Source organism: Natrix helvetica, assembly GCF_964273705.1.
Source record: "Natrix helvetica genome assembly, chromosome: 4".
NCBI lineage: Eukaryota > Metazoa > Chordata > Lepidosauria > Squamata > Natricidae > Natrix > Natrix helvetica.
Window position 1 is genome coordinate 160,629,731 of NC_138550.1, and position 21,411 is coordinate 160,651,141.

The following is a 21,411-nucleotide window of genomic DNA, read 5'->3' on the forward strand; positions in this document are numbered from 1 at the left end:
GTATACTAGGAGACATAATAGGATGGATAACGTAAAAAACTGCGGATATAAGAGGTATATTCAGCTGTTGCAAAGCTGAAACTGTGATGTAAAACGAAGAAAACTCTATAATAAAAAATTTTGTTTAAAAAAAGGTTTTCAGGACCTCAGGAAGTCCTGGATGACACTTACAGCCGGAAGAGCAAAAAACGAAACTCCGATTAACGAAAACGCTGCTGCGATCAAGCGGCCTTCCCACGTTTTGGGTGTCTTGTCCCCATATCCGATTGTTGCCAGCGTAATCTGTGGGGGAGAAGGTTTGGGACAGTCTGTAAGAAAGACAAAGCAAATGGGCAAGAAGAATGATTCCTTGGCATTTCCAGGTGCCCCGTTCCACACCCAGATCTCTGCATCACACCTGACTGGTAAGCCTTGAGTTGCTACGCCCTGGAGGGCCCCCGGGGGTTTATTACTCTCTGTAAGGTTTTCAGTCTGTTGGAATACAGTGCAGAGGGGCCGTTCTGCAAGTTTTGTTTTCACACAAGACCGTAAAATGTTTTCTCCTTCCTTCCTTCTCCTACTCTTCCCTCCATCCCTTCTTCCCTCCTCCCCATCCATCCATCCCTTACTCCTTCCTTCTTTCCTTCTTCCCTTCCTTCCCTACCTTTGCCCATCTATCTCCCTCTTATCCCTCCCTCTCTCCCATCTATCTCCTTTTTCCCTCCTTCCTTCCTTCTCCTACTCTTCCTTTCTTCTTTCTTTCTCCTACTCTTCCCTCCATCCCTTCCTCCCCATCTATCCCCTACTCCTTCCTCCCTTCCTTCCTTCCTTCTTCCTTCCTTCCTTTTCTTATTCTTCCCTCCATCCCTTCTTCCCTCCTCCCCATCCATCCCTTACTCTTTCCTTCTTCCCTTTCTTCCCTTCCTTTGCCCATCTATCCTAGCCCCCTTATCCCTCCCTCTCTCCCATCTATCTCCTTTTTCCTTCTTTCCTTCCCCTACTCTTCCCTCCATCCCTTCCTCCCCATCCATCCCCTACTCCTTCCTTCTTTCTTTCTTTCCTTCCTTCCTACCTTCCTTTGCTGACCCATCTTCCTTCTCTTCCCCCCTCCCATCCATCTCTTTTTCCTTCCTTCCTCCATCCCTTCCTCCCCGCAACTGTTTCCCTTCCTTCTCCTACTCATCCCTCCCTCCCATCCATCTCCTTCCTTAATTTCCTTCCTTTCTTCCCCACCTGTCTCCCTTCCTTCTCTTACTCGTCCCTCCCCCATCATCTCCTTCCTTCCTTCCTTCCTTCCTTCCTTCCTTCCTTCCTTCCTTCCTTCCTTCCTTCCTTCCTTCCACCTATAACAAATACCACCCAGCAGCTGAGTTTACAGTACACAGGAATATTGGTTGCAAAATTCACCTATTACCTGGGTATCCACTCTAAGTCAAATCATAACACATGCAGAACCCCACACTCATCAATACTAACACACTACTTAGGTCTAGCCCACTGTACAACTAAGACTAACTGACCTGGGTCAGCAATGCAGTAGGAATACACAGCCCATGCACGCCCCCACAAGGTAGAAAAATGTTCAGACAAAAGATCTTCAACAAATGAGCTTAGTCGCCATTGATACTGACCAGTCCCCACCAGAGGGCATCAGCATAGGTCCCAAACTCTTTGGTCTCTTTTCCATCCTCATCTCTTTCAAGCACGTCCTTCTCCACCAGGTAAACCAGGAATGAGGAGAGAATAAGGGTTAAGAATCCAATGTACCAGGCAGTGATGAGCTCCTGCGAGAGAACAGATTGCCATAAGCAAAAGGAAAACACTCCACCAAACCATGAGAGTCCTAATTTAAGATAAATTAAATGAAGTGGATGAAGATTCTCAACCATCCAGGTAGACTTTTCTGGAAGTGGTGTCATAGCAACTGGACTTCTTTTCCTTTTTGGGGGGAGTTTGAAGTGTTATGCTGCTTATCCAGGTAGCTTCTTCAGTCAGTCCAAAGAAGGTACTTATCAACTCGCAAAGCATCTTTGGCCTGCTCTCGAGTTGCCATAGGCAAGGAGGATGGGGAACTGATGACGCAGCATGGCAAGCACAAACAGAAGCACATTCCAGACATCTCAAGGCTGTCTCCCAGGGTTACCTACAGCGGCTGGAGGGGAGTGATCTCTACAATCCGCAAAAGTGCTCCATTGGAGAATGTGATTTATGACACATCCTGGGGGAGGGGGGAAACAGAGTCATAATTGGGTCATAGATTACATGAGGTCAGAGTTGGCTTCACTTGGGTATGTGCTGATGTGTTGCTCCTAATAAATAACTGGATTTCTTTTGAAGCTTGGCTCAAGGCTCATGGTTTCATTAGGCCATCCATTGGAACCCTGACAGCAAGCCAACTCTGACCCCATGTAATTTATGACCCAATTATGACCCTGTTTCCCCCCTCCCCCCAGGGTGTGTCATAAATCACATTCTCCAACGGAACACTTTTGCGGGCTGTAGCGATAGTACATTGGCTGGGTCAATTTGCTCTATACAAAATACTAGTAACAATAGTAGTATTATTTAAGTATACATAATAATAGTCTTTTTCTTTTCTTTCTTTTTTGCTTCTAAGATTTGGATATAAATCTTAATAACCTTGCAATTAAAATGCACTTGGTGGTGTTTTCCCAATTTCTGCTTTCTGGCTCTTATTTCAAAACCTCTAATACAACAATTCCCATATTAAAAAAGTATTATGTATCTATCCATCATCTCTCTTTTTTTTTTACTTTTTAAGCATACGTAATAGTAGTCTTAACTTCTAACATTTACTTGTACATAGTAACTATAGAAACTATCGTTACTATGATAGTAACTATCATAGTTGGGGAACGTCTCTAAGGGTTGGTGTAAGAATGGATCCATTCCACACCTCAAGGGAAGGTCTACTGACAATAAACCTTTGGATCTACTCCATGTTGGTCTTTACACGGCAGCCTGCTCATTTGCTAACCTTTCATGCCAGTTTAGACAGCAGGAATAGATCTGAGCAGGAACAGCAGATGCTTCTATTTCTTATCCATGGTAATCACTGAAGATAATCCCAAAGAGAATGAGAAGCAGCTAGCAATGATATGGGTGAGAAGATAGACTCGTGAAGAGAGAGGGGGACTTCCTGAGGTTCTTACCCAAAGCAACCCAAACTCTTGGGACAATCCTGAGGGGGTACAGCTTACCGGTCAGGGTAAATTAATTCAATTAATGTTTTGTTGCGTATCCAATTAGTGTCAACTCGCAAAGCATCCCTGGCCTGCTCTTGAGTTGCCATAGGCAAGGGGGATGGGGAACTGATGACACAGCATGGCAGCCACAAACAGAAGTACATTCCACATGTATCTTTCTTAAGGCTGTCTCCCAGGTTACCCGCAGCAGCCGGAGAGGTGTGATTCTCTAAATATGTTGAAGGGGGGAAATTTTTATTTTGTAAATAAAATTACCCCCCCCCCCCCAAATCCCTAAACTACTATGAATACTCAATCTGGACCAGCAGAGGTGCTTTTATGGATAATTTATCCTTCATGGCTTTATTGTTTTCATTCTATTCTTCTTCCCTCATCTTCCCCATTTCCTTCTAGCACTGATGATGTTACCCAGTTGGGTAATGAAACGTCTGCAAGAAAACAAGCAAGCTCAGAGAGCATTGGGGACCCCACAGTTCAAACCTGAGCTACCAATCATCTTCTTTTAATGACCCCATAACCCTTGCAGGGTGGAGTCTGGGCAACTGAATGGAGCTAGCAGAGTTTATAATGGCCGGATGCCCTCCCTGTCGTCAATGTGGAGTTTTGTTCAGCAGATATATTCCCATATATCCAGAGAGAGAAATATGTGCCTCTACCTAGGATCGAACTCACAGCCTCCTGACTGTGAGGTGAGAGCTCCACCTCTAGGCCACCGCACCACTCCAACCCTGAGCTACCCATATTCTCTCCTTACCTTGCTATGTGCACAAATAGCTGACCCCAGAAGCTTCCAGGTGCCACCTCTGCGGTCCATACGCAGCATCCTTAGGATCTGGAGGAAACGGAGACTTCTCAGAGATGTAGCTAGCACATTGCCTTGGTTGCCAACAGCTACCACGGGGACGGAGGCGATCAGTACGAAGATATCTGCGCGGAGAGATAGAGAACAAATCTTGCCCGAAGAAAGGACCCAGGATTCATTTGAAAATAGATGGCATGAAAATCTAGATGTTTTGACCCAGCTCACCAAACACAACAAATCCTCTGTATTTAAATCAATGATGTCTTTATTAGGAGCACCAGCAGCCTCGCAAAAAGTTTCTCTCACACACACAGCAGGTTAACAAGTCTGTCTGTCTGGCAGGGAGAGGAATAATTGTCCGCCACACCTATTCATCTCCTTCCCCTGCCTTTTATCCCCAGAGCTAGAGTGGGGCTTCGCTAGCAGGGTGGCTCTTTCATCCCAAGGATCAGCCCATGGATTTCCACTGCTCTCCTCTCCTCTGCCTTCTGGGCATCCGTGCGTCAGGGACTGGACTCCGCTGTTCCTCCTCTTCCTCATCAGCCACCTCCAGACCTGGAGGCTGTTGAGTCTCTACCTGAGGGCTGACGGACAGCCCTGCCTCTGCCTCTCTCTCTCTCTGACACCTCCATTCCCTCTTCTCTCTCGGAGCTCTCACGTTGCCTTAATGCTGACCCTGATTCCCATGCCTCCTCCTCATCTGATTCCACTGCCGGATGGGCCAGCGGCCAAAAGGCCACAACACTCTTTATTAAATATCTGTTTCAGGTTCATTTAGTCCCCTTGTTTGCAGCTTTATCTGCATGAGTGGTTTTAGCATACCATCTACACCAGTGGCCGCTAACCTTTTGGGCACCAGGGACTGGAGAAAGGCTTTTTTTTTCCATTCCCCGGAGAGGGCGTGGTTTTGCATGCTGCCTGCATCCTGCAGTTGGGACTTCGCTTGTTGCATGCACCAATTGCTGGCATACCATGGATCAGTGGTGGTCCATGGACCAGGGGCTAGAAACCCCTGACCTACACAGCTCCAAGGCTTTATCAATACAGGTAGTCCTCGATTTATGAGAGGTCATTTAAATGCGGGTGCTTGATTGACAGCTCCAGTTGGATTGGCAGTGTTGTGGCTTGCCAGCGGCAGCAGATTCGGATAGTGAGGAGGTTGGGGAGGAACATGGGCCAGTCCTGGAGTCTGGGGAAGGCTCGGAGGAGGGCTCTGTGTCAGAGGCAGAGACAGGACCGAGGCCGTCTGGCAGTTCTCAGCTGCCTTCGGATCCAGACAGCAGTGAGGCAGAGGAACAGCTCAAGCCTGTTCCCAGTGTGCGCATGCACAGAGCTAACAGAAGAAAAGAACAGCTAAAAAATCTGGGTCAACTTGGGAGTAAAGCCACAAGTAGATGGCGAATATCCCCTCCCATAGGAAGCGAAAGAGGAGCTAAAAAGGAGTGGGATTTTGCAGGAAACAATTCCTTTGTTTCAGGAGTGTGAAGATCTGTCTGTGAATCTCAGAAACTCTGTGCCAAGCCTTCCCTTGCACTGCACTGCACTGCGCTTGGGAAATATTTATAGGCAGCTTTCCAGGCTAGATAAGGTCTGTAGTCATTACTTCACCTTTGAAAGACTGTTTGCCAGGCGTTTGCTGAATGTAACTGGGAGGAATTCACATTCCTTTAATAAAAGGGATTTTGTCGGGACCAGGAATCTGCTTCGTGCTTTTTGGGGAAGCCTAAGTCAGAACAGGCAGATGGCGTTGTCCTGATGATGGCGGAGGGCCGAGAAGGGAGGGGCAGAAAGGAGCACAGGTGTTTGTCATCAGTTTGGGTAGTCTGTCCTTCCACACTGGGGTTGTTGACATCATCATGCTAGAGAAACCATGATGGTTAGAATGCTACGTGTAGGTCATCTTTAATTGGAGAAAAGTTAGAATGCAAATCAAAGGGAAGAAATAAACACTTAATCTCATCAGACCAGAACTATTTTTTTCTAAAAAAGAAAAATATAATTCGTTTATTTTAGGGTGGTCCTTGAGTGCCACCTAGTGGCAACGCAGCCATCCAGCATCCAAGCCACAAGTTAACGCTTCTATTTACATAACCCTCTTTAAAATACAGTTTTTCACATAGTTTTCCACCTCAATGCACTTTGTGCTAACTTTCCTCGTTAAGAGTGATGGATGGAAGGAGTTCGTTACCACGGCAGAGTCTATTTTGGTGTTTCTGAGCAAAAAAACAACAACCTGTGACTGATTTATTTTCCATTCCTGCTCCAAAAAGAAGCCGTGAGCTAAAGCATCACCAGCTTACCCAACATACAGAGAGGCTTCCTGGCAAATTTCAGCCTCCCACGCCATCCCTTGTATCGACAACAGCAGCCGGCTGCCCAGATCCTTAAGGCGAATTCTGCTCCGAAGATGAAAATGGCAAAAGTTTCCTACAGGAAAGAAGAACATGGGGGAGAGGAAAAAACCCGCAATAACAAGATTTTTAGAGGAGTATTTTATCGCTCAATAAAACAATTCTTAGGGGCCCAAAAGGAATTATTTAGATAAGGAGAATCTTGCTGGAAGAGGAATGTTTCACAAATGGGTCAGTCCAGTTCTTGGTTTCAAAATTTTTTAGAACCTCTTCTGTAGGTGTGGCCTGCTTTGTGGGAGTGGCTTGCTGGCCATGTGACTGGGTGGGAGTGGCTTGGCAGACATGTGACTGGGTGGGCGTGGCCAACTTGTAAAATGTGGTGAAAGTCACTTAACAACGTTCTTGCTTAGCAACCAAAATGTTGGTTCAGAAACTCTGGCATTTGAAGCACGCAAGTCTTAAAGCTGTCAAGTTACAAGATCCTTGCACCCCTAACCCTTTAGAGAAAAAAACGCCAGGGGTGTTCAAACTTGGCAGCTTTAAGACTTGTGGACTTCAACTCCCAGGATTCCTCCTCTGGCTCTTCAGCTTGATGATGTGCGGACGGGTGTGAGGAGGGAGCTGGAACCGGTTCTAAACAGCACTGTAGATTTGTGGAACCTCTTCTACAGAAGAGGTTAGAACTGGCAGGAACCCACCCCTGGGTCAGTCCAACCCAGGAGTGGGATTCAGCCGGTTTGGATCAGTTCGGGCCAACGGGTAGCTCCGATGAGCATTTGGCCCCGCCCACCTGCCCCTGCACTTTCCTGGACTATATTTCCCTGGGATTTTTTAGCTCAGCTGATATACGCGGCGCAGTGGATTGTCATGCATCAGCTGTTTTATTCACCGGCGCTGACATAGAAATTAAGTTTTGAAGCTTAATAAGGTCGGGTTTTTTTAATGCTGCACATGCATGCGAAGCGCACATAAGGTATGTGCAAGGTGCACGCAAGTGCGCATACTCACCGAACCGGTTGTTAAACCGCTTGCAACCCACCACTGGTCCAACCCATTGGCTAGGGTTGGTCGGGGTAGTCGCCCAATAGAAGTACCATATTTCTCAGAGTATAAGATGCACCGGAGTATAAGACGCACCAAGGTTTTGAAGAGGTAGATTTTTTAAAAAAAGTTTTTGCACTCGGCCAGTTTTTGTTTTGTTTTTTAAAGAAAAAGGCACGAATAGCCTTTAGAGGGTTTTCAGAGCACTCCTGGGGGCTGGGCCAACCAAAAAACAAGCAAAAAAGGGCCCGTTGTTCACTTATTTCTGCCCTTCCCAGCCCCCAGGAGCTATGCACAGCCATTTTTGCAAAGGGGGTGGGGTTTCAGGAGGCAAAAAATGCTGTGTTCAGTGTATAAGACGCACCCAGGTTTTCAGTCTCTTCTTTGGGGGAAAAAAGGGTGTCTTACACACCGAAAAATACAGTATTTATGTATTTGATTTTTATCCTCCATTTATTACGGCTTATATGTACATATGAGAATGGACATATCGACTATTCCTTCCTCCTCCTCCTGTCCTCACAACAACAATCCTGCGAGGTGACCTGGGCCGAGAGAGTGTGATTGGCCCAAAGTCACCCATTCAGCTTTCATGCCTAAGGTAAGACTAGAACTCACCATTGCCTGGTGATTAGCCCAAGGCCACATAGCTGGCTTTCATGCCTAAGGTGAGACTAGAACTTACCATCTCCTGGTGATTAGCCCAAGGCCACATAGCTGGCTTTCATGCCTAAGGTGACACTAGAACTCACAGTTTCTTGGTTCCTAAGCCAGCACCTTTGCCACTAGGCCAAACTGGCTCTAGAACAGTGCCCCCCTAAACCTTTCAGCACCAGGGACAGCTTCCATAGAGGGCAGGTTTTCTGCGGATCTGGGAAGGTGCATGATTTCACCCGCTGCTTAGATCCCACATGTGAACAGGTGGGTCTTCACTCACTTGTGCATTCTGGTTCCCAATGGGCTATAGACCAGTGCTGGTTTCATGGCCTGGGGTTGAGGACCCCTGCTTTAGAAGATCCCAAATTGGGGAAGACCCTTTTAAAGACAATTCAACCATGTATGAGGATTCCCAACTATTCCAGAAGACATAAGGCATGGTTGTCCCACGGTCCCATCCATTATCCATCCCAGAGCACTCTTCTATGCTTAGACATTTGTCCCCTAGTCACAATTACACCAATAGAAGCAAGATGCGACCCGTGATGACTGGATGTAAGCCAGTGGTGGGATTCAAAAAATTTTACTACCAGTTTTGTGGGCGTGGCATGGCTTGATGGACATGGCAGGGGAAGGATACCGCAAAATCCCCATTCCCTTCCAACTCCAGGGGAAGAATACTGCAAAAGCCCCATTCCCTCCCCACCTCACTATCCTGTTTTCCAGCTCTGTTCTCCTGTGCAGGGGAACAGAAGAAGACCTAGCTGATCAGCTGGGACTTGAGAGGCAGTGAATAAATGGGGGAGGAGCCAGCCATAGATGGAATTTGCTGGTTCTCCGAACTACTCAAAATTTCCGCTACCGGTTCGCTAGAACCGGTCAGATCTGGCTGAATACCATCTCTGATGCAAGCTCCACCTTTTCGTATGAGCTCAGTAACAACATATGCTAGTACTTAAGGCATAGTAATGTGTTTTTTGGGTCCCTTGCTTGTTCTTGCCTCTCCTTGTAGAGACTTATGATAAGACGACTCATTTCCAGACTTCGCTGGAGCCCACAAGCCTACCGTGAAAAGAAAAGAAAAGTTTGCTCTGGAAATTATGGGAAAGATTGAAACATTCTTCCGGACCTCCTCTATTCTATTCCAAGGTCTGAGAAGGTCACTGACCTCTGCAGAAGTGGTCCAGTCTCCAAAGAGCCCATTTTAAGGCTGGAACCCATCCAGAAAAGCTGGGATGGCCAATTCCAACAAAGGAATCCCTCCAGTAAATTTCCAATCGTAGAAGACTTCCTGTAAGGTTGACTTGACTGATTCTGGCCTCACAGCACAGGTGGAATTCAACCGGTTCTCACCAGTTCACTGAACCGTTTGTTAACTGCTCAAACTGCTCATGCAGTTTGGAGAACCGATTAAAAATAAAGTCCCCCCCCTCTCTCTCGCCCTTTCTCTCTCTCTCTCTCTGTCGGTCTCTCTCTGTGTGTGTGTCTCTCTCTCTCTGTCTCTGTCTCTCTCTCTCTGTGTGTCTCTCTCCCCCCCCTCCCTTCAGTGAATAGCTCTACTTAACAGTTGCAGGTAGAATGCAACCGATATATCAGGCCATGCACATGAGCAGAAGCGCCGAAGGCTTTAAGGGACAGGTAAGGCGCTCAAGCGGGCGGGTGGGCCCTCCGGAGCACTGTACCGGAATGGTACCTGGTGCTCCGGGCAGGCTCCGGTACGCCTGTACCAGGGTGTACCACCTGCAACCCACCACTGCGATACATGCTGAATCAAGTCAGTAAGCAACAGAAACTGACCGGATTAGGGCATGGAAACCCATCTATCACCCCTCTAGGGATGGGATTAACCCCTTCAGGAAGAAGGACAAGATTCCAAACATTTTCATGATAAAGAGTGTTAAGTAACATTTCTACAATCAGCTGATACTCCCTGGAGTTTCCCAAGAGCTTTTATAGCTGCTGCTGTGTTGGCTACGTCTTCTTTCTTCCTGGGGGAAAAGATACTGGAGGGGACAATGATGCAGCTTGACCATACAGGCCCTGAATTTAGTGCCTGTGTGGTCCAGCCAGTTGTATTGCTTTTGCTGTGAAACACTCCATTTAGAACATAGAATAATAGAGTTGGAAGGGTCAATGGCTTTTGGCACACCCATGCTTTCAATTAGCCTGAGCAGCTGCTCTTAAGTTTCCTGGGTAGGTGTGGCTGGGGGATGTCATGTGACTGGGTAGGAGTGACACTGAGTTGGCCACGCCCACCCAGCCACATGACTGCCAAGCCATGCCCACCCAATCACATGACTGCCAAGCCACGCCCACAAAGCCACGCCCACAGAACCGGTAGTAAAAAAAAAAACAATTGGATCCCACCACTGCCTCACAGCATTTCTACTGAGGTTGGGAAGCTTGCTCCAATAATGGAGCGTTTCCAACAAGCCTGGAACAAGCCTTTCGGAGTCATTTTGATTCTGATTTATTTTGTCCACTTCTACTAGAAACCATGCAAGTCCCTAACGTCATGAAAGCCCAGGCTAAGCCCGGGACCGTCTATTCTAATGCAATCGCTCTCCAAGGGCAGAGGAGGAGGTGATCACCTGATCTTATTAAATGGAGAAGCTAAAGATTGAAGAGTGGACCTTTGGCAATTACAGCCCACCCCTGCCATCTCTTTTCTTCTCCAAATGTCCAATTAACCCCCAATTTCATTAATAGAGGAGGCTGTCTATGGGATCAGAGTGAGACAGCTGACCTCTGTTTGATGGGGAGGCTTCTTTGGCAAAGCTATATAGCCAATTTTAGAGGCTGCTCGTTCTTGCTAATTTGCCCGTTCCTGCACAGATTTTACTCATGTTTTTTTTTTTTTAAATCATCTAGAGCACTCAACACAATCTTGGAAAGTCTTGAGTAAGAAAGATCCATTAAAAGAGGGCTTAATCAATGCACTCTTGAAGCAGAAGCACTTGTATTGTTCTATCATCAAGCCAGCCATTTAGAATAGCTCTTTACCAAAGGTAAAGGTTCCCCTCGCACCTATGTGCTAGTTGTTCCTGACTCTAGGGGGCGGTGCTCATCTCTGTTTCAAAGCCAAAGAGCCAGCGCTGTCTGAAGATGTCTCTGTGGTCATGTGGCCAGCATGACTAAACGCTGAAGGTGCACAGAACGCTGTTACCTTCCCACCAAAGGTGGTTCCTATTTTTCTACTTGCATTTTTACGTGCTTTTGAATTGCTAGGTTGGCAGAAGCTGGGACAAGTAACAGGAGCTCACTCTGTTACGCGGCGCCAGGGATTCGAACCGCCAAACTGCTGACCTTTCCGATCGACAAGTTCAGTGTCTTAGCCACTGAGCCACCTAGACCAGATTATAAAATCTTCAATTATACCCTAGCAAGACTGAGTGGCTTTGAGTTTTAACAGAATTACAGAGTTGGAAGGGACCTTGGAGATCTTCTAGTCCAACCTCCTGCTCAGGCAGGAAACCCTATATTATTTCATGCAAATGTTGCCCAATCTTGTCTTAAAAACCTCTAGCGTTGGAGGACTCACAACCTCTTGGAGACAAGTGCTTCCACTGATTAATTGTTCTGTCAGGAAATTACTCCCTAGTTCTAGATTGCTTCTCTCCTTGATTAGTTTCCATCCATTGTTCCTTGTCTGGCCTTCATGTGCTTTGGAGAATAGGTTGACCTCCCCTCTTCTTTGCGGCAGCCCCTTAGGTAGAAGTCTGTAGAGATTCTCAGTCATCCAGGTTATGGTTGTTCCAAAAGTGCCTTTTTTTTTTTTTTGCCCAAGAGGCGACTGGATTTCCTTGTTTTTGTTTGAAGATGTCTTGCTTCTCATCCAAGAAGCTTCTTCAGCTCTGACAGGATAGTGGGGAATGGAAGTGTAGGAAGTTAAAACCCATCCCTCTCCTACAAAAATGAAATATCCTAGGAAATATTGAAATGGCAGAATATTATATTTCCCTGGATGTGAAAAGGGAGAAACATGTTTTAAAAAGACAGAGTAGCTCCCTGCAGCTTCCTGCCCCCACCCACTTTGTCAATGGGCCATTAAGAAGGCCAAGCCAGTCCCTTTACATAATAAAGAGTTCTCCTCTTCAGCTCCAGAGTGATGGGATTAAGGCAGGATAATACTGCCTTTTACTCAACTGACCACATGGCATCTGAGAACTCAACCAAACCTGGATTCAAAACGCAGCCTAGAGAGTTGCCCCTGCATGGCCCCATGGGAGTCTGACAACCAATCAGAATACAAGATCAAGATCAAAGGCCAGAGAGGGCATAAAACCAGGGACTCAGCATCTCAGTCCTTCCTTCTCTTCTTCTCCACCAACACTGAAGCATGTGATCACCTTTTCTGTTCAGGACTCAAGCCATGCGGTCCTTTCCACCATTAAACCATCTTTCCAAGCAGCCTCCATGTCTCCAGTGTCTTTTTCCCACTTGGAGCCAAACCCAGAAGGACATTTCTTTCATCAGAAGGATTTATATTCCTTGCAGACAGCTGGTCATTTGCATCCTTTTAGAGGATCGTTGAAGGACTTGGAGGTTTATCTGTGTCCTCAGGGTCACAGATGTCCAAGGGCTTCTGGACTTCCTTGTTTTTTCTAAATAATATAAATCCTTCCATTCCCCCACTATCCTGTCAGAGATGAAGAAGCTTCTTGGATGAGAATCGAAATGTCTTCAAAGAAAAAACAAGAAAGTCCAGTTGCCTCCTGAAAAAGGACCTTTGGGTCAACTGGATGGCGGAGAATCTCTACAGACTTGGTTTTAGTGCATGCCACTCAGACCCACTTTGGGAGAGATGAGTGGCCATCTAAATTGGACAAATACATTGGACAAATTAAAACAAATTAAACTCATTTAAGGGAAGGAACCCTGTCCAAGTTGCCTTGGCAAAACGAGTATGTCAGAGTACGAATGTTCATAGACTGGAATAGACATGGCAACAGGTCAGCCAATGGGGACTGTTTGGATAGACATGGCAACAGGTCAGCCAATGGGGACCGTTTGGATAGACATGGTAACAGGTCAGCCAATGGGGACTGTTTGGATAGACATGGTAACAGGTCAGCCAATGGGGACTGTTTGGATAGACATGGTAACAGGCCAGCCAATGGGGACTGTTTGGATAGACATGGTAACAGGTCAGCCAATGGGGACTGTTTGGATAGACATGGTAACAGGTCAGCCAATGGGGACTGTTTGGATAGACATGGTAACAGGTCAGCCAATGGGGACTGTTTGGATAGACATGGTAACAGGTCAGCCAATGGGGACTGTTTGGATAGACATGGTAACAGGTCAGCCAATGGGGACTGTTTGGATAGACATGGTAACAGGTCAGCCAATGGGGACTGTTTGGATAGACATGGTAACAGGTCAGCCAATGGGGACTGTTTGGATAGACATGGTAACAGGCCAGCCAATGGGGACTGTTTGGATAGACATGGTAACAGGTCAGCCAATGGGGACTGTTTGGATAGACATGGTAACAGGTCAGCCAATGGGGACTGTTTGGATAGACATGGTAACAGGTCAGCCAATGGGGACTGTTTGGATAGACATGGTAACAGGTCAGCCAATGGGGACTGTTTGGATAGACATGGTAACAGGTCAGCCAATGGGGACTGTTTGGATAGACATGGTAACAGGTCAGCCAATGGGGACTGTTTGGATAGACATGGTAACAGGTCAGCCAATGGGGACTGTTTGGATAGACATGGTAACAGGTCAGCCAATGGGGACTGTTTGGATAGACATGGTAACAGGTCAGCCAATGGGGACTGTTTGGATAGACATGGTAACAGGTCAGCCAATGGGGACTGTTTGGATAGACATGGTAACAGGTCAGCCAATGGGGACTGTTTGGATAGACATGGTAACAGGTCAGCCAATGGGGACTGTTTGGATAGACATGGTAACAGGTCAGCCAATGGGGACTGTTTGGATAGACATGGTAACAGGTCAGCCAATGAGGGCTGTCTGGAAACTGAAACAGTATTTGCTGTGTGAGCAGCAAGGAGACAGCAAGGAGCCTGGGCGTGGCTTAGCTCAACCTTTCTGTACTAAAAGCTGAAGTCTATGCTGAGCTCTGAAATGAAACTGAAACTGTTCTCTCCTCTGCCTGTGTTTGCTTGTACTCTCTACCCCGTTGGAAGAACCAGCTTTTGGTATTGTCTATTAATTTCACGTGTTACATTATATATAAAGAGAAGTGATTGAATCCTGCTGAATCAGTTACCTGGGTGTGCTTTCTGGATGTGATTGCTGCTACAAAGTCTAACAGAGTGTATCAACAATAACTCTGCAATAAGCCCACCTATGCTTACCAAAAGCAACAGCCAATATCCAGAAGCTTTTTCGTATTCTCCAAAAGTGGTCAGCACTGCTAAAATCAGGCATCCCAGCACGATCAGAAACCTGGGGGAAGAGAGAAGAGGGGAAAGGAAATATCGTCAGGCGTTCTTTCCATCAGCAATTCTCTCAAAGGGCTGGTGCAGAAGGGGGAGAGAAAGCGAGTGCTTTTATCCTGACGGCAAGATTGTTGTTAAGCCAAAGATCTGACAATGTCCCAGAAAATACAGGTAGTCCTCGACTTACGACTACAATTGAGCCCAAAATTTCTGTGGCTAAGCGAGACAGTTGTTTAAAAAATGTTGCCCTATTTTACGACTTCTTTGGTCACAGTTGTTAAGTGAATCACTGCAGTTGTTAGGTTAGTAACCCGGCTGTTAAATGAATCTTGGCTTCCCCATTGACTTTGCTTGTCAGAAGGTCGCAAAAGGGGATTGTGTGACACACACACCCTCCCCAGGACACTGCTGTCATCATAAATACGAGGCAATTGCCAAGCATCTGAATTTTGATCATGTGGCCGTGAAGATGCTGCAATGGTGGTGTGAAAAATGGTCGTAAGTCACTTTTTTCAGTAGCGTTGTAACTTCAAACGGTCACTAAATGAACTTGTTGTAAATCAAGGACTATCTGTATGCATAGTCCTAATTTTACAACCATTCGTTTAATGACTGTTTGAAGTTACAACCATGTTTCCCGAAAATAGGACCAGGTCTTGTATTAATTTCTACTCCAAAAGATGCACTAGGGCCTATTTTCAAATAGAATAGAATAGAATAACAGAGTTGGAAGGGACCTTGGAGGTCTTCTAGTCCAACCCCCCACTCAGGCAGGAAACCCTACACCACTTCAGACAAATGGCTATCCAACATCTTCTTAAAGACTTCCAGTGTTGGGGCATTCACAACTTCTGGAGGCAAATTGTTCCACTGATTAATTATTCCAACTGTCAGGAAATTTCTCCTAAGTTCTAAGTTGCTTCTCTCCTTGATTAGTTTCCACCCATTGCTTCTTGTTCTACTCTCAGGTGCCTTGGAGAATAGTTTGACTCCCTCTTCTTTGTGGCAACCCCTGAGATATTGGAACACTGCTATCCTGTCTCCCCTGGTCCTTCTTTTCATTAAACTAGACATACCCAGTTCCTGCAACCGTTCTTCATATGTTTTAGCCTCCAGTCCCCTAATCATCTTTGTTGCTCTTCTCTGCACTCTTTCTAGAGTCTCCACATCTTTTCTACATCGTGGCGACCAAAACTGAATGCGGTATTCCAGGTGTGGCCTTACCAAGGCATTATAAAGTGGTATTAACACTTCAGGTGATGTCTTATTTTCAGGGAAATACTGATACTGGGGCTTATTTTTGGGGTAGGGCTTATATTAAGAACATCCTGAAAAATCATGCTAGGGCTTATTTGGGTCTTATTTTCAGGGGAACAGGGTATAATGTTGGAAAATGTGATTTATGACCGATCGTTGCATTTATGACCCTCATAGCATCTCTACAGTCACAAGATTGTACACTCGACAACTGGTGCACATTTAGGATGGCTGCAGCCTCCTGGGGTCATGTGATCAGCATTTGCCACTTTCTAATGAGCAAAGTCCAAGGGGGAACTGGCGGGGAAGGTTGCAAATCACAATCATGTCTTGCTTAACAACGACAGCAGAAGAGATCATAAAATAACATGGAGTCTTATGATGCTTTGCTTAACAATCATACCAGGTAATGATGAATTTTCCAATCCCAATTGTGGTCGTACGTTGAGGGCTACTTGTAGTTAGTGAATAGAATAGAGCTGGAAGGGACCTTGGAGGTCTTCTAGTCCAGCCCCCTGCTCAAGCAGGAGATTCTATACCCATGATGGCGAACCTATGGCACGCGTGCTACAGGTGGCACACGGAGCCCTATCTGAGGGCATGTGAGGTGTTGCCCTATGTCAGCTACAGTGTGTATGCACACACTGGCCAGCTGATTTTTCAGTCTTCCGGAGAGCAGGGGAGGCCATTTTTGACCTCCTTGGGCTTCAGGAAAGCCTCCAGAGCCTGTGGATGGCAAAAAACAGCCCAACGGGCCTACCGGAAGTCCAGAGGCTTCAGTGAGGCCTGTGCACATGCACGTACGGGGGGTAAGCGCATGGGGCTTGTGCGCACATATGCGGGGGAAGGGCATTGCATTATGGGCATGGGCAGGCACGCACACATGCGCACCCTTTTGGCACCTGAGCAGAAAAACGTTCGCTGCCCTATAACCAGAGGTCGGCAAACTTAAACACTCAAAGAGCCATTTGGACCCATTTCCCACAGAAGAGAAAACACCAGGAGCCACAGAGGTCCTAACCGGAAGCCCCCTTTTCAATTCTGGAGCTGACCGGAAGTTCAGTTCCCCCACCATAGAGTCTCCTCCTAGAGCGGCGTACTTTTTCCTCTACCTGTCATAACCGAAAGCCCTATCAATTGTGGAGACAACTGGAAAACCCTCCCCTTGCCATAGAGTCTTCTCCTGGCACACTGGGCTTCTCTCCCCCCCCCTGGAAGCACCTCTCAAAATTGTGGCGCCGATGGGTGACGGAGCCACAGCAGAGGGGGGAAAGAGCCACATGTGGCTCCAGAGACACACATTGCTGACCCCTGCCCTATACCATGCCAGACAAGGGCAGGCAGGATTTAATAAATTAAAAAGAACTATTAAGGTTTTCATGCACGGAAGAGAGGAACACAATACGAAACCAAAAGACCGAAGCATCCTTATCCTTTATTCTTCTCATTTCATACAGATGCATTTTTTAAAAAAATGAAATAATTCTCTTTAGCCACAGGGGGGCAGCAAACATCCATGTTCAGAACAAGCTCAATAGCTGTTGGGTTCTATCCAAGACCTTGGAAAGCTATTTATTTTTAATGTGATAAAAGTACCCCTGTTTAACATATTTAATTTCATTAAATGTGATAAGAGGAGCCTTATTTATCATATTTAATTTCACATTTAAATGAAATTAAATTGAGTCTGGCCTCAGCCAAAGAAAGTTTTCTAAAAGTCACCACTGTACCGGATAATATTTCAAATCATCTTTTGAAGCTGCTTTTTAGAGAACAGCAAAGGAGAAATTTTAGATTGTTTTTCTTCAAAAAAAAAAAGGGGGTGAGGAAGGTGTTTCATCCTTTCCCTCCCTCTAGGAATGGTTACAAAAGACATTGTGAAATCTCTTTTAAGACAGAACAGTAAATATATAACCATGAACCTAATAATTTTGCTTTTGGCCAGTGAGGAAAAATAGTTTGATAAGCTAAAATGGCATGCTATTAGAGGAAATCCATTAAACTTTGGCTTATGGATTATTTATTTTCTATTTCTTTCCCCCCCCCCCCCCCCCCGTATATCTATATAATGCCTTCCATCTGTTATGGAATCCACATGACATACAGAGAAAGGAAACTGGCCCCTGGCAAAAGATTAATAGATTTTAATAAAGCAACGACTGTTATATAAACTTGGAACTTCCATCTCTTAGAGAGAACAAAGGTGGATTTCAGAAATAATTCTAATTGTTCTCTCTCTCTCTCTCTCTCTCTCTCTCTCTCTCTCTCACACACACACACACACACACACACACACACACACACACGGAGGAAGGGAGAAGGGGAAAGGGAGAGGGAGGGAGAAGGAAAGAGAGAGGGAGGGAGAAGGGAAAAGGGAGAGATGTAGAGGAAGAGGGAAAGGGATGGAGAGGGGAAAAGGGAGAGGGAGGGAGAGAGAGTTGTGTAGATGAATTTTGTGCTGGCGCTTGTTGTGCCTCTTCATGCTTAGCTGTTGTTTGGAGGCTGCATTGACACTGCCAATCTGTTTATCCTGCTCCAAAGCTTTCATCCGTTTGTCAGTAAGTTCTGTGGCACGGCATATCTCAATTGCTGCTTGTAAACCTAAATTATGTTCCCTCAAAAGGGGATGGCATGTGCTTTCACTAGTGATACCCAGAACTATTTTATCACAATTAAGTTCATCGCTCAGATGAACTTGCAACTCTCCCCCCCACTCTCTCTCTCTCTCACACACACACACAGATTTTTGTCAACTGTCCCCTGAAATGTACACGAGGAAGGAGACAGCCTGAATTATACGCCTCCTTTCCAAACATCAAGGTGACACTTTGTCTCCCAACCATGATAGCAGCCATCAAAATTTGCTTTATGGCTTTCGCGAAATTGCTTCACTGACTAATGGCCAAGACAAGGGGTCATGTTTGATTCATGCGCCATTTCCAGAAATGTCTTCATTAGGCGAAGGCTAGAACTTCTTCAGCTCGCGGATGGAGCTTTGGGTAGCAGGCATACCGTCAATGAGCAAATAAACTATTGTTGGGAGGGGGTTGTGTGTCTGTGTGTCCTTTTTGAGTCAGTTGCGGTGGCGGTATGGACAAATCCCTCCAGTTTTTTGGCAATGATTTCAAAAGTGTTTTGCTCTTGCCTCCTTCTGGCTCAGAGCCAAGGATTGGCCCAAAGTCACCCAGCAGGTTTCATGTCTAAAGTGGGATAGAACTTTACAACATCTGGATTTCTAGTCCAATGTAGTTCTAGGTTTTAATGGGTAGGTTCATTCTCTGCACTAAGTTGCAAACTTTTTCTTGGCTGAAAGCTTGAACCTTAATAACTCAGCTCTACTTAGTTCTATAAATGTGTGGTGTTATATATGTGTGTGTATGTATGTATGCAGTGGTGGGATTCAAATAATTTAACAACTAGTTCTCTGCCCTAATGACCAGCTGGGTAGGCGGGTAGTGGTCATGTGACTGGGTAGGCGGGTAGTGGTCATGTGACTGTGTGGGTGTGGCCAACTCAACGTCACTCAGGTCGATGGGCGCTTCGCCTTAGCTGTTACAATGTAGTAAGGGTTAACCAGAGAGGCAGTTTCTGTAAGCAGGGCAATAAAGATGAGGCTAGAAATAACACCAGGATGTTTCCCTCCTGCCTTCCTTACAGGATTAGCCCTGGAAAGTGGGAAAAACCAAAATGAGATTTCTTCCAACAACTGGTTCTCCGAACTGCTTAGAAAGTTAACAACCGGTTCTCCCGAATAGGCGTGAACTGGCTGAATCCCTGTATGTATGTATGTATGTATGAATGTATGTATGTATTTATCAGAGGTGGTATTCAGCAGGTTCTGATCAGTTCTGGAGAACCAGTAGGAGAAATTTTGAGTAATTCAGAGAACTGGTAAATACCACCTCTGGCTGGCCCCGCCCCCATCTATTCTCTGCCTCCCGAATTCCTGATGATCAGGAGGGAATGGGGATTTTGCAGTAACCTTCCCCTGCCACGCCCACCAAGCCACACCCAACAAGCCATGCTCACCAAGCCATACCTACCAAGCCACAGCCACAGAACTAGTAGTAAAAATTTTTGAATCGCACCACTGGTATGTATATATGTATCAGTGATGGGTTCCTACAGGTTTGGCCAAATCGGTATAGGCACACCAGCCTAGGTCCCCCAGGCTGGCCACACCTCCGAACCAATTCCCTGGTCCCCACAGTCACCGCCATCTTTTTAGTTCTGCACATACGGAGAACAGTTTCTATTGTATTGCACATGAGAGCACAGTGCGCATCTGGTGCATCTGCAAAGTGCGCCCATGAGCAAACTGGTGGTAACGGTGGCTAGAACCCACCCCTGGTATGTATGTAAGTATGTATGTATGCATGTATTGTATTCTATTGTATTGTATTCTATTCTGTATTGTATTCTATTCTGTATTGTATTCTATTCCGTATTGTATTCTATTCTGTATTGTATTCTATTCTATTGTATGGTATGCTATGCTATTCTATTCTGTATTGTATTCTATTGTATTGTATTCTATTCTGTATTGTATTATATTCTGTATTGTATTCTATTCTGTATTGTATTCTATTCTATTGTATGGTATGCTATGCTATTCTATTCTATATTGTATTCTATTGTATTGCATTCTGTATTCTATTCTGTATTGTATTCTGTTGTATTCTATTCTATTCTGTATTGTATTCTATTCTGTATTGTATTCTGTTCTGTATTGTATTCTATTGTATTCTATTCTGTATTGTATTCTGTTGTATTGTATTCCATTCTGTATTGTATTCTATTGTATTCTATTCTGCATTGCATTCTGTATTGTGTTCTATTCCATTCCATTCCATTTTAAAGGAAGCTAGAACTGAAGACTTTAGCAGAAGCTATCAGCATTCTCCAGAAAAAAAAAAAGAAGCTCTGCTTAGTTTCTTGAAACATTGAGCTGGACTGAGCACCAATGATTTTCAACAGAATATAACCATGCTTCCATTCTTTCAGATGATAGGCTAATATTTCAGACCGTTCCTCCTCCTGTCTTGGCATTAGTTAATGCAGACCGTTTTATCAAACTTCCAGCAGAGAGCATTATTATAACAAGCTGGGCTACTTTATTTATTATATTGTCCAAGTGAGCCATAAAATCAAGCCAGCTCCCCATAATGAGACATGCAGCTTGGACAGTTGAAATGAAGATACAAACGGCCTGCCTGTGGCCACACCACAATTTTCATGCTGCTGAGTGCATCCAGATCTTTACAAATATGTTAAAGGAACATAGAGTAACAGGGTTGGAAGCAGAGGGGAATTCAGCCGGTTTGGACCGGTTCAATCGAACCGGTTGTGGAAATAACCACGGGTGGGTTCCGGCTTCTTCTACTGCTGGTTCGCTCAGGGACTCACCTTGGGCAGGCGCAGTAGGTTAAAAAATGCTTCTGTGCATGCGCAGAAGCAAAAAAGAAGATGGTGGCGGTTCGGGGGCATTGCCGGCTGAGTTACTAGCTACTCAGTTGAACCAGTCTGAACCTATAGGAATCTACCTCTGCACCACACACACCCCGGCTCTATGCCATCCTATTTAGGCACATTTTCAAGCCAAAGCACATGCGCAGAAGGCTGAGCACATTCGTGCACAGGGCTCATGCGAGTGAAGCCAGTGCGCACGGGCTCACATTTGC

General features: G+C 45.7%; 1 protein-coding gene across 1 annotated transcript in view; it reads right to left on the reverse strand.

Moving 5' to 3' along the window:
* KCNQ3 (potassium voltage-gated channel subfamily Q member 3) overlaps window positions 1–21,411 on the reverse strand; it is a 206,388-nt gene that overhangs the window by 21,810 nt on the left and 163,167 nt on the right. The window contains exons 2-6 of the mRNA XM_081949866.1: window positions 14,390–14,480; window positions 6,309–6,435; window positions 3,961–4,133; window positions 1,611–1,763; window positions 172–282 (exon numbers count right to left, since the gene is read on the reverse strand). Of these exons, the coding sequence (XP_081805992.1) occupies window positions 172–282; window positions 1,611–1,763; window positions 3,961–4,133; window positions 6,309–6,435; window positions 14,390–14,480 (655 nt within the window). The remainder of the gene's footprint in view (window positions 1–171; window positions 283–1,610; window positions 1,764–3,960; window positions 4,134–6,308; window positions 6,436–14,389; window positions 14,481–21,411) is intronic.